The following is a 13,630-nucleotide window of genomic DNA, read 5'->3' as shown; positions in this document are numbered from 1 at the left end:
ACGTATGCCAGCACGCTCATCTCTTGACCTGGACTGCCACCGTCACACTGGCGCCCAGCAGCAGCAAGGAGACTGGTGCGCGTCCTCCCTTTTGCTGGGGGGTAAGCTGCAGGCGTTTTTGTCAGCACTGTTTTGACTAGGGCAGCAAATACGCCCAGGACTCTGCTACCACGAATGGCTGATCCGTACGCTTGTGGTGTTGCTGGGTGATTCAGCCTGATGTGGGGCACTGGCTGGCCTCAACTGCGTTTCTGTTGAATTACCTAGAACATACAAGACCGTGTGTGGGCTGTGTTCATGCTTTTATGCCAACTACAAAAAACTGATGCAACAACATAAACTTGACTGACAGAATCCGGTGACATTGGATCTCCAAGAAGCCTGACGTTCAAGTAGGTCAGCTCCCGGTCCCTGTCCCCCCGTCCCCCCGCAATTTGAACCAGCAGAATGGTTTATAAAGGCCTGGCTTATTGTATCACACGGCTTGACTATTTTTAAGCTATCAATAGAAGCTCTAAAGCTCAATTTATGTATCATCATTCTCCTCGTTAGGGCCAATTGCTCAGTTTCAGGAGTTAAGGACATTTAGGTGTAAGAAGTGACTTTGTCAGCCAGTTAAAACCAGAACTATGCCATGACACGAGCAATCCCGTAAGTCCACTGTTTATTTTTTTTCCAGAATAACAAAAGCAGACACACACGTCCTAATCTTCGTATCAGTGACGAATCTTCCTGAAGGGAACAGAAAGGATAGCGAGGCTGTGTACTAGTCCCAGGCAAGTCCAAGCAGCTCACAAACGTTCAGTAGCTTTACTTCAAAACAGTGCTCTTGTAAGCGAAGTCTTCCCAAAACGCGTTATCTCACCTGACTGCTGATACTAGTTCACGGGGGTACTGAACATTCTCAAATTAAGTCTGAAGATGATGCACCCCTTGTCTAGTTCTTCTGAAGCCACCTACTGCTCTGCCTAGCTAAATAAAAGCAGTATGAAAAATGCACAGGAGGGAGTGGATCTAGCGTTGCAGTCGGGATGTCTCGAATACTGCACCTCTGTTCTCGGTGGCATTGCAGGAACTTCTGAATCTCAGCTCCGTCAAAGACGTGCAACTGCTTGCCCAAGATATTAAGCGTATTATATATTAAAAACAAATATAAGGCCTTACACCTGACCATAAATTGCAATTTTATCACTTTGAGAAATCATTGACCCATCTTTTTCTAATTAAAGGAAAAACCTTCTATTTAAAGAAAAAGTTCTGCCTAATATTCACCTGACAAGGTGGATGGCTTGCCTATTTTTTTTTACTTGTTCTTTCAAGAAAAAAACACGTATATTTAAGAAATAGCAGATGGGTGAGGAAACAGAGCCACTGTGTCTGTGTGCTCCCTACAGCATATTCTTTTAGCCCACCGGGCCTCTTTCAGATGAGACAAGAGAAGAGGACAGTCACCACTCACCACAGTTGCAGCCCCATCCTTCCTGTGGGCAGAGGTTAGACATTGTTCGCTTTGGCGCAGGTGACCTGCTGTATGAGTCCACCAGAGATGAAAGAACCAAATTACAAACTACTGGGGAAGGCCACTCATATCCTACAGTATTCATCTTTTGTCATAAAAATGGAAGTATTTTAATTAAAATACTTAAACAGCTGGTAATATTAGACATTAATTTAAACACAAGTCAAATATACAAGTGAACCAGTGATACAATTTCTTGGCAATGGAAGAACACAATTAACTACGTGCTAGCTAAAACTTCAATTTTTTTCACAAGGAGATGGAGGAACGTGCATTTTAGTATTTTGTTCTTGTGGTTATTAAAGTACTCCAAATGCAGGGGTTTGGAAAAAATGTATTTTTGCTCCATTCAAGTCTTTTTCCTATTCCTAACCATCTCTTCACTTTCTTTCAAATGTGTCTTTTATACCTGTATAACAGAAAAGACCAAAAAGAAAATAATCTTTTCCGTCTGTGAAAAGGTTAAGGTTTGTTTCATAATCTTGTCAAGTGAAAAACACACAAAGAATTAAATAGTGGCCTCAAATAATTAGTGAGAAAAACACTGAAATGCACAATTGGGAGTGTAATTCAGCCTAAGGTACACTGAAAGCTGAGTGCCCTAGAAAGTTTTCCTTAGCATTCAAAATTTGGCATAGATATTGAAATGAGCATGAACAGGAGCTACAGTAAAAAGCTGCCAAATTTTATGCTTAAGAACCGCCTGCTTTCATTTCCACAGCCTGATGAATTCGCTTGGATAAGTTTGGATAAGGATTTGAAACAGACATCACATTTGAAAACTGTCAAAACATTTTTCAAGCAGTCCTTTCACCGATCATTAGAGTGAACTAATCTGCCACCTCAGCTCCCGTGTAGAAGCTGAAGTGACATGATATTCTACAAGAAAATCCTGCTTTGGCTTTTTCCTCCTGTTACTGGAGGTAACTCCTCCTCAGAAGAGGAGGCAGGCTGGAAAAAAACAGCACCGAAGAGGATGTGCCACAGGACAAGGACAGAGCTCTTTGTTGCCACTCATTTAAAGTCAGCTTAACGGCGAAGGTACCTGACCAGCATCAAACTTGCAGTTCGGGCTCGGAAAGGACAGTAATTTTTCACCCCACTGCACAGTCTGACTGAAACTAGAACGTTAATTCCCAGACTGGGATCTGAAAGTCACTGACAGCCCGTAAGGCCAGAACGGGCAGCAGCTGATCCGCGGGAGATAACCTTAACAGCGCTTCAGTAAGGTGAAGAGTCACGGTTAACTGGTAATGCTTCTTGACCCAACCAATGTGAGAAGTAACAAATTTGGGTATTTAGTTACGCAATGCAAGAGCAGTTGAGCTAGGAACGCACAAGATCGAAGTCTCAACGGGCAGCGAGGCAAATTGCAACGTCGCAACTCATACCCTGGTAAGTGAAAAATAAGTGAGCTGCTATGTTTGATCCACAGGTAAGTAACAGAAACCCCTAAATTGGCAGTTTCTCGCTCACCGGAAGAGCGCAGCCTGAAATTGCAAGCCGCCTCTTTCGCCTTTTGTTCCCAGGTGGCAGCAGCCAGTCTTTCCTCCTTCTTTCACAACTCCAGCCTGTGAAGCCATAAATGGACAAAGCCAGAGGAGACGAGAGTGGCTGAAATCAGCATGGCAACGGCCATTCCCTCCCAACATCCTCTTCAGGTTTGCCCGCTTTGTGGAGTATAGCTGTGCCCAAATTTCACGCAGCAATCTATGCCTGTTTAGATTGAAAAAAAATCACTAAATTTGTTACTTGGCAGCCCTTGCATTGCCATCTCATTTAGCTACGGTCCTCTCATATCAGAAGGTGAGACGGTGACACACAGCCCTGCGAAAGTGTCGGCTCCTAAAGGCCGTGACCACAGCTGGATGAGGAACACTCAACACACACACACATACCGCTGAGCTTGCCCATACTTGCTGTGCATTATTTTCAGTAGATTCTGTGTTACCAAATCTAAGCGTTCTTCTTCAAAAGCCGCGCCTGCCCTTCACACGGAGCGCGGTCTGCTCTGCACTTCGCCCTGGTAAGCACCCTGTGAAAGCAGCTCGCAGCTTTGCTGCTACGGGCCAGCTTCCTTCTAAAATGATTAAAATATCTGCAAGAAATAAACCTGAATTGCTGATGGAGCACGAAGACAAACTCCCTTTGAAGACTGCTTCTCTGGTAATGCACCAACATTTTTGTATTTCTAGAGCTACTAAGAAGGAAAATACATAAACTTTTTTTTTTTTTAATTTATTTGTAGAAAAATCACAATGTTGATAGGAGGTTTTAATACGTAATTTTTAGGCTTGCAAAAGGTGAAGAAGGATTCACGAGTCTGGTTAGCTAAAAGCTAGTTTGAGCTCCCCTTGCCATTCTATCCCTAACAAACACTGCCTTATTTCTGTTTTCTCTGCACTTGGCATTGACAGGAGATATCTGTCATTTCTTTGTATTTATATAGATCAAATGTTTATATAAAAATCACTTTTCCACCCTCGAACACATTTAAAGTTATAGTACTTTTATAGTAAAAGCAGAAGTGGGGCAAAAAGAGGTTTACAAATTAATTCCATAACAAAATACTAAAATCTGTGTAAAGCTTTGTTGCAAGCTAAGAAACATGTACAAGAAATTCTTAAATGAATTATCCTTGGCATACATTCATATCTGAATGCACAGACCTATTTACATGTTTAATATCCAAATTCATAATGACTTCTAGGTGTTCCATGAAATGTCATCTTTCTGTAGAACTTCGCCAGGCGGCTGAAGCACATCAGTAAGACGCATTTTGTAAATTTGCATGAAAACTGGAAACAATTACAACGAAAGCCAACAGAACTGGTCAGACTATTCTTTCCAGACAGAAGTAGGTATTATTCCAGACTTAGTCCTTTAACTGTTACGAGCTGGAGTTTTCCATGTTTCCACAGATCCTTGAAACCCTCTCGTGGCTTTCAAGCGCCGCAGCAAAGCTCACAAGTGCCTTCAGTTGATGATGCAATCACGGGTCCTCACCCCGATGGCAATCCTTCGCAATTCCAAAAGCACCCTTCACACGGATGCTGTCTGCACTGTTTAATGGGCGCTCGTGGAGTTGAGGGTGGGTCGGTCTGGTCAGCCTTGCAATTACGTACTTTCAAACTGTAGTGCTGTTTCTAAGTGCGTAAGATAAACCTTCCGAATTCAACACTATTTTCTGTTGAGTTTTTGGTTATGGAAGCCTGAAGATGTTAATCCCCACTGCCCAAGGCTTCATCCACAGCTGTTTAGACAACCGCCAAACATCAATCTCGTCAGATGTACAAAATCTAATTACGGTTCTGATTTGCAAATCAGGCTTTTCCACCTCTGACCAGTTCAGTACTTGCTAAGCAGAAAGAGCCGGAAAGGATGAAGGGTCTGTGTGCACTAGTGTGGGTGTTCTGAATCTGTACCAGACAGATGCAACGAAAAAAGTGCAAAAAAGCCAACTCTGAATTTTTGTCTCCTGGATGCTCAAAGAACAAGTATGTCTTCCCTGGTGGCTGACCCAAGCAGCTACACAGACTGTACCAGCAGCACCCACTCCCAGATCCATCGCCCACACGCAGTGAGCCGTTCGCTCTCAGGTGCCCACAACATACACCACGTTGGTTGGTTGGTTGGTTGGCACACTCACTGCATATGGGATATTAAAAAAAAAAATGTTTGCACTGCCTGGAGGCAATGGCATAACCAAACATTAATCGCTTATTGGTTTTGGAGAGGTAAGGAAAAGTTAAACATACTGAATGCACTTGAGACACACCCATTTGTCACAGGAGTAAAGGAAAGAATGTAAAGGCACAACATACATCTACGCTCCTGTCATTAAGGCCATATACTGGTCTGCAACAATGCTTCACAGGGCTAACCATACAGGAGTAGTCAGGTCTAAGTCACACTCCCAGAGGTGTTTCAAACAAGAACTGTTTTCTCATACAGCTTCAGACTCTGCTGTTTACATTACGCTTTTTTTGTTTCCTTTTTTTGTTTTTTTTTCAGGCAGAATGCAGGCTCTCTATCCAGTTTCAGTGATCTGTTCTTCATCGCGGTTTCTTTAACTTAGTTCTCCAGAAGCGTGCGCTGAACTAAAGTGAAAAACAGCTCAAGATTAGCAGAACAAGTTAGCGTACGTTGTAAGTTACATATTGCTATGTATGTGGACAACAGACTTTTTCAGTAGGCACTTGAAACTGTGCGTTACAAATTCAGGTAAGCAGCAGCTTGATTCTGTGAAGCCAGTACCCTGCACGCCGAGGGGTAATACATCCCAGATTTCTCACTCGAATAACCTCGTCCTACTAGATCTGTGTAGCTACCGACACTTGCAGGATAACCCAACACGCAGCTTCAGACTTGCACTTTTGCAGATGCAGAAATGAAATGGAGTACAGTCTGCCTAACTGATAGAAAAAGTGGGTTATTGAAAGAAAGTACTGGCCTAGGTTATCCACATTTTGAGGAAGTCAAAGATACGTCTACATAAAGTTTTAAAAACACAACCTGTTCTGCCATTCCATCTGACCTGGCTTAATGCAAGACTGCTTCCAACTAGAAGCCATGTAGCTGTATCAGCGCTGTATTACCAAAAGAGAGCTAATGTCTGCTGACTCCCAGAACCTAGATGAGGATTAGCACCATGCTGACCATGGTTGTCCAATTTCTTGGCCCAAAACATGCTCATGCTTGCCTGAAAAATATCATAGAAGTATGAAATTTGGGATGTAACATGACATCAGTACACAGGCAGGAGCAACCATTTGTAACTACTTGAAAGGAGGTTGTAGAGAGGTGGGGGTCAGTCTCTTCTCCCATAACTAGCAATAGGACAGGAGGAAATGGCCTCAAGCTGTGCCATGGGAAGTTTAGATTGGACATTAGGAAGAATTTCTTTACTGGAAGAGTGGTCAAACATTGGAACAAGCTGCCCGGGGAAGTGGTGGAGTCACCATCCCTGGAGGTGTTCAAAAAACGTGCATATGTGGCACTTCGGGACATGGTTTGGTGGGCATGGTGGTGTTAGGTCAACGGTTGGACTTGATGATCTCAGAGGTCTATTCCAACCTAATGGTTCTATGATTCTATGACAACATCTGAAGTTTTACTTTATCAGTTAAAATAAACTGCATCATCTGATGCATTTCACATCTAAGTTCCAGTGAATCCTGACAAAATTTTAGCATATCCTGACTCCAACTCATATGTCTTTGAACAAGACTACTTGCTTCACTAATGCACAGCTGAACTGAGGATATCTGCCTATCTCCACTCCCGACTTCCAACAGCCAGTCCCAAGAAAACACTACCTCCTTGAGAGTTTAAACAGCTTAAAGGAAAAATGTTTATAAAGAGGATCGTGAGCCAGATGGAAGTCTTTAGCAAACTGATGAATAACCTGAGAGAAATAATGAATAATTATTTTTTTTTATTACAAAAAGAACAGAACTAGTTCTGCAGGTTTTAGATTAAGCCCACAGAAGAATATACTGCAAATTTATACTGCTTCGAGATTTTAATATTCAGTGTTTCAAAGACACCCAACAGACTTCAGCCTGAGGTGGTACAGCTTCTTCCTTTGTTGACCAGTTGACCAGTCACAAAGCCTAGAAGGCCAAGTTTTCACCTGTGCTGTTTCCTCCAGATCTATCTATGGCTTTCCTGGAGTTCATGACCTGTTCCATCAGCCAAGTACCCTACACAACCACACCTGGAAGGGCGAGGTTGTTAGAGGTTTTGTTGCTTTAAAAGAGATCCTTCCACATCTGTCACCATTGTAGAAAGACTTACTATTTGATGATTCTTTCATACAAGAATCATTCTCTGTTCACAACAGAGATGGTTTTAGTTACAACAACATGCTAGTAAATTCAGCCCCTCCTTGCCTTCAGTGTAGTTTCATGTCTGCCCAAAGACTACTCATGTTTTTCAATATACATTCTTGCAGAGATGTATATGGGTTCACAATCAAAAAAGGTATCAGATTCCAATCAGACACAACATACACTAATAAAACACCTGCCAGCTAATTGCAGTTATGTATCACACTAAAGGAGCAGGCTTGTGTTTTCATAATTGTCTTTAATAATACTTTTGCAGAGAAAATTCAACTCCGCTCTTTCTAAGCTCCTGTATTTCAAGGACTCCTCAAGGTAATAAACTAACCTGTCCAAAGAATAAAAAACTAGAGAAGAGTGGCCATATTATCAGAACTGAAATCTTGATTCAGTTCTAAGTCAGTTGTCATGGTAGTTACAAACTTTTTTTTTTTTTTAAACAAAACAAAACAGCGTGAAGTAATTTTGTCCACTATGTCAGATGTCAATAAAGCGCATTTAATAGGTTCCCCACCAAAAAGTTGATCTTCCATCTAGATTCTTCTCTTACCAGGTGGCTCAGATTGCGCTCCTCGATGGCTTTCCATATTCACATTCTCTTCATCTGCTGGGAAACAAACAAATGTTTATCATTCAAATTCTCTTATCTTCAAAGTTGTTGATTGAGATAATTTGAGAGAAGAAACAGCGCTGAAGAAGCTGGGCTACTGATAGCAGTTGCGTTGCCCTTGTGCCCACTGCATGTTAACTTCAACAGGCACAGTAGATGTTACTCAGTTTCCAAACTTCCCAAAGTACAAAACAGCAGTGCCTGGGTGGATGGCTGCTCTATTATCTCCCTTCACCAACCAGTCAGAAAGACTAGAAAGGATAAAAACAAAGCTTCTGCCCCACCTATCACCCACAGTCCTCCCAAACTTCTCTGATCCAAGCTGTATCTTATTTAGGTGGAAAGGAAGCAGACAGCAAGCGATAGGTGACTGCAGAAGAAAGAATCATTTGGGTATGAACATCTGGGCAGTTGTCTGAAAACTAGTATGCAGGCAAGCATCTTGGGAAAACACAAAGGCAAGATTTACAAAATCAGAAATTACAACGTATTTTTCAGCATGAAAATAGTCTCTAAACCCCAACCTCCACTCAGTTTTCCTTAAAGAAAGTCTCTCCTGCTTACTCTTTAGCAGGAAGCGCTTTTATTTTCAGAAATGCAAAGCCTTAAGTCTGCTTCTGAAAGTCTACATTTTAGGCGAGGCGGTCTTCAGGCACCCTGTGTTAGATGACTAGTAAGAGGTAACTCCCTGTGAATGCAAATTCATTGTGCTATTAAAACTACCTTATGCGTAAGATCAATTTCTAGACCCCATATAAATACAAAAATGCATCTCTTTAGACAGCAGGAAATAAAATTAATTGAGAATTCTTACCGCTTTGTTTGAAACAGAGTTTCTTCTTCTGGTAAGCAATGAAACTAGATACTGCTCCAATTACAGTAGCAACCACAGCACTTACAATTCCAGCTATTGCTCCCTGAGAAGCTGGGGGAAGAAAGAAAAAAAAAAAAAGGTTTGTATACATTTTTTTCAGTACTGAAAGCAATATCAAACTTGTATTGTCTCAAAGTAAACCCCGTGAACACTTCCGAAAAACAATAAACTGAAATTATTACATGAAACTGTAGTAATCAGCTCCTCCTGTCTTTGTGAATAACGGAAAGTGAATCCTCTAATTTTATAACCACTGATTTCATAGCAATGCCTATTGTCAAGGAACTGAAGCACTCCTGTTCTAAATTCCACTAATTAAAAAAGCCACCCTTTCATAGCCAAATCAAAGTTGGATGCGCGCAATCACTGCATCAGCGTCTCTGAGACCTCAACACTTTTGAATAATTTGCAACACAGAGATTTTAAAGAATTATGAATGCAGAGCTTGAAAGTGAGAATTCCAGATTCCACAAAAGTTTTTAAGCTGAAGCCCGCTACCAGCAGTGACTGCTCTAGCAGGGTAGTAGCAACACAGAAAAATCCAGAAAACAAACTTCAGACATGCAGACACCACCATACACACAAATTTATGCATTTACCATCAGATTCTTCACCACTATTTGGATTTGGGCCCTTTCGTTCTGTAAAAATGAACAAAAAGTTTAGATTTTACTTATCTAAAGAACAGTCATATCATAATTGACAATGTTTTTGTCAGTTAATCATGCAACATTACAAGCCATCTATTATATCCATACAGTGCTAAGCTCTGGCACACAAACTTCCTGTTTTCAAACCGCAGCTCCTGGTGGTGCCAACTTCAGCCTTGGGGGCTCAGCACTTCCACAGAATGAGTGCAGCACACCTGTGAAATCTGGTTTAATCAACTTGCCCACCAGCACGGAATACTCAGTGGAGAGAAACAGCATATCATTTCAGGATAAGGTTCAACTGTATTTCCACAGAACCAACTATCTTTTCCTAAAATCTCAGCCTCAGTTACTAAATACCTTGGCAATCCTCCTAGTAAACAAGACAGAAGTTCTGTCAATACTACCCTTATTTTCCACTCTGCAACTCATACCACTGAAGCAGGAACCTGTGCAGACGAAAACACCCCACAAGTCTCAACAGATGCTTCTTGCCCCCGCCAGTTTTCAAGTTACTGCCCCAAAAGAACCTTCAAAGGTGAAAGCTTCCCAAAAAATTAGCATCAGTAATCTCTGTTTAGGACAACTCCCTGAAGAAGTCAGTAACCAGCAGCACATCTCAACACCACATCAAGACACTTAAGCTCTCATCTGGAAACAGCGAAGTTGCAGCAATGTGCCCAGGGACGACTAACCCCATCCTAATGATGGCCCCATCACTGCAGCGTGGTCCCAATGACCATCTCTGTGCCAAGCTGAGCCATAACAATTAGACATGGCAGATTACTCAAAAAGAGTTTGGTAAGCTATGAAATGGTCTTACACTGCTCAGAGTAGATACGCCCCACATCACCTGGAAGTCTAAGGATCAATTCATCCTGTGGCACAGATGAAATCTTTTGAGAACACAAGGCGGAACCTTTTCTGGCCCATCCCTGGGCTTCCTGACCACAAGAACTTAATGAAACAGAGTATGTCACAGAAGATCTGAAAATAACACCTGGATGCCTTTAAGAACTAGATTCATGGTGAGTTTTGAAATAAGTACCACATTTACATCTCAGTTTTAAACCCCATCTTTCTTAGCATAACCATAAACATCACTGAGGTTTTACCTCTAGACCAGTTTTACCTCTTAATTATCTGGAGGTTTTTTGGCAGAGACAGAACACACTGCTTTTGAACTGGAAGGAATACTCCTACGTTTCAGATACCAGAACCAAAGGTGTTACAAATTCGACCGTGTTAACCAGCTTGTGAGCAAGCTTTTATCAAAAGCTCAGGTAGTCATAGGATCAGTATGAAGCACAACCTACTATCTTACCATTGCTGCCACTACCATCCCCTCCTCCTTTCGGTAAACTGCCATCGTATAGATCTGAATCATCAAGGCCACCTATAAAAAAGAAAAACCGTATCATCTGAGACGTTTTAAGTTCAGTGAAAAGACATCTCGAGGCACATAATGACATGGAAGTTTTCTGTAGATCATTCAGCTGAGTTCTTGGCGGTTTTAGGCTGAGCGTCATATCACAACATGTTTGCGTTCATGTTCAAAAGCCCTCCCAGTCCCAAGTCCCTTCAGCTCAGCACTACACAGTTTGATAGCAGCACTGCTGCCTCTGGACTTCCTGAACAACTAAGGGAAGTCAGTGTCCAAGACCAGGTAGTACTGCACAAGTCATAGGCTAAGCGAGCATGAAGCCCTGTAAGCTACCTAACTGGAACAGCCCAAGTCTCACTATCCTGTTAAAGTAGAGAAAGTACATGGACAGGAAAGGACCATTCCTTTTCTAGGCTGCAGCTGTGAACGTTTCCTCAGAGCTGGGTTTCTAAGTCACAACCAGTCTTTTACACCTGTACAACACAGTAGCTAGGGGAATTAAAAAAAAAAAGTTCAACATGCCACAGTCCAGTGGCTGCAGTATTTGCATAACAATGGGAAGATCCAAACGTAACTCCCTCCTCTGATTTATTGCAGGACACAACTAGTCCCTCTCCACCTCCACTGGACCCTACCTCATGGGGGGTCTGAGTTCTCCTTCTTGCCTCTGCTGCCAAATGAACCTTTAGTTTATGCAGAGCAAACCCTTTTCAAGCAGCAAAACCAGAAGCACTGCATCGGAAGATGTTTTAGTTGGGTTGCAAAAGCACTGTACTGGGCCATGCAAGATCTGAGTTCAAATATCTGCTGCAAATCAGGCAGGAGAAGGAACAAGAACCAGGACTTGCATCCCAGGTAAGGACTCTTTACTGCCGTATTTGTGGATATGCTGCATCCATCAGAATCTGTTTTGTTCCGAGTTAGGCAAAGAGAGAGAAGGCCTCTAAAGCACAACAGGCAGGGAAGGACATGTATTTCAAGCCTACCTTTCAAACACAAAAGAATTCTATTTCTTAACTGAGTCTTTAAAAAAACCTAAAAACACCACAACCCTTTAACTTCAAGCTTTACCTTTAATTTAGATGCTCTAAGAACACAGATCACAGGTAGTTCCTACTTACTTTCCAGCGACTAGCAGGAATTCAGTTGGTAAAGATGAAAGGACTCAAACCAATACGCAGGTGCTCCACCATAAGCAGCCAAGAACAGCATTGCCCCAAGCACACACAATCTGTCCCATCCTTCCTCCTCCCGCACCATCCCCCTTTTAAGTGAAAGGAAAGTGACTCAACAGGTTTGCAATGGAATCTCAAGACTGCTGCAAAGCTTATATGCAAGATAATTTTTCCTCTATCCTCAGTGTTTATCCAGTGCAACATCTGACATACAGGGCAGCCAATTAACAAGGAGTAATTATTAGAAGTTTAACAAAGATAGTAAAACCAGGTCACAATTCAGGAATTTGTGCTAGAAGCCTTACCAGTGTCTTTATGATGTGTAGGTGGACCTTGCTTGGGCTTATCTACACACAAAAGAGAGATTTAGAAAAAAAAAAGAAAAAGGTTAAGGTATCAAAAGCGAACTACAATACAGTAACTTTGAAAGGGACTAGGAAAGATTAACAAATACTTTCCTACTGTTCAGAAATTCCTGTTAGGTCAGTCTTACCAGTGCCTCTAGGACTTGCAGTTGAAACTGTCTTGTGGTCATCTGTAGACAAATAGTTAGAATAAAGTGAACAAGGTTACCAGTGTGAAGAGACAAAAAGCAGAGCATATAGGAACCTTGAAAGACTATCTGACCTAAAAGAATGGTATCAAATCTTCCCCATGTCATTTTCATTTCCTTTCATTAGCTAATGCTGTATTTGTTTGGTTATTTTAGGTTAAACAGTGTACTTTAATGCAATTAACAGTGTTTCTCCTACATTAGCCTGTATGTCAGACCATCGCTGTAACTGAACATATACAGAAGAACTCACCAAGTGCTACGCACCATTTTAGTTTGCACCTACGATTTCAAGCACTGAACTACTTTAAATTTTCCTATCAGGTACAGATTAGTTCCCTGTTTCCTCTTTTAAAAAACTACCTGATTTTTACCCGCTAATAAAGGTTGGTAACTCACTTTAAAAAAAAAAACCAACAAAAAAACCCTCACACAATAGAACCAGACTTATGGTCCCCACAATGACACTTCATTTAGCTTGCCACAAGATAGGACAATAAGAGATCTTAGTAATTATCTCTGTACTGTTCGGTCACAGTCTTTGTTACCCACATCAAATTAACACCTGCAGCGGTTTTCTAAAACAGTGTTTTCACCAACAGCTGAAACAATCTAGCCGACCATGTCTTCTGTATGCTACTTCTCCTTGATGTTGCACGGTCTTGCCTCCTCTCAGCTTTAGCACAAGTCAGATCAGGTCTCCTTAGGCTCTCTGCATGTTCAAAGTAAAGACGCAGGCACCTCCAGAGCACAGTTCGAAGTCCCCAGCTTAGGCTTGCCATCCTATAAAGGGTCCTCTCCACTCACCTGAACCATCTGATCCATCCAGCCAACTGTTTCTCAACTAGCCAACTCTTTTTCAAAAATGTCAGCAGTTGGAAACAGACTGCTTTAAGAGAGACAAAACATCAAGGGGCTAAATCAGAGTAGCAAACAGCGCTACTGTCCTACAGCTGTACACCCTGCGTTAGGAAAGCTGTCTATACTGCAACAGGTCTAGTGATAGTACTCGAAAAGCT

The 13,630-nt window shown here is 41.9% G+C and overlaps 1 protein-coding gene across 2 annotated transcripts in view; it reads right to left on the bottom strand.

Moving 5' to 3' along the window:
* Positions 1–5,552: 5,552 nt before the first annotated feature.
* CD99 (CD99 molecule (Xg blood group)) overlaps positions 5,553–13,630 on the bottom strand; it is a 30,225-nt gene continuing 22,147 nt past the window's right edge. The window contains exons 4-10 of one of the 2 annotated variants that reach the window (XM_086472217.1): positions 12,552–12,593; positions 12,364–12,405; positions 10,824–10,895; positions 9,449–9,490; positions 8,790–8,900; positions 7,916–7,972; positions 5,553–5,619 (exon numbers count right to left, since the gene is read on the bottom strand). In XM_086472217.1, coding sequence (XP_086328343.1) covers positions 5,594–5,619; positions 7,916–7,972; positions 8,790–8,900; positions 9,449–9,490; positions 10,824–10,895; positions 12,364–12,405; positions 12,552–12,593 — 392 coding nt within the window. In that variant the 3' untranslated portion in view covers positions 5,553–5,593. The remainder of the gene's footprint in view (positions 5,620–7,915; positions 7,973–8,789; positions 8,901–9,448; positions 9,491–10,823; positions 10,896–12,363; positions 12,406–12,551; positions 12,594–13,630) is intronic. The other variant, XM_086472901.1, reaches the window with a different exon arrangement.

This window comes from Leptosomus discolor, chromosome 1 (genome assembly GCF_034619465.1).
Source record: "Leptosomus discolor isolate bLepDis1 chromosome 1, bLepDis1.hap2, whole genome shotgun sequence".
Classification (NCBI taxonomy): domain Eukaryota; kingdom Metazoa; phylum Chordata; class Aves; order Leptosomiformes; family Leptosomidae; genus Leptosomus; species Leptosomus discolor.
Note: the sequence above shows the minus strand (reverse complement) of the source record. Positions and strands in the feature narration are given on the sequence as shown.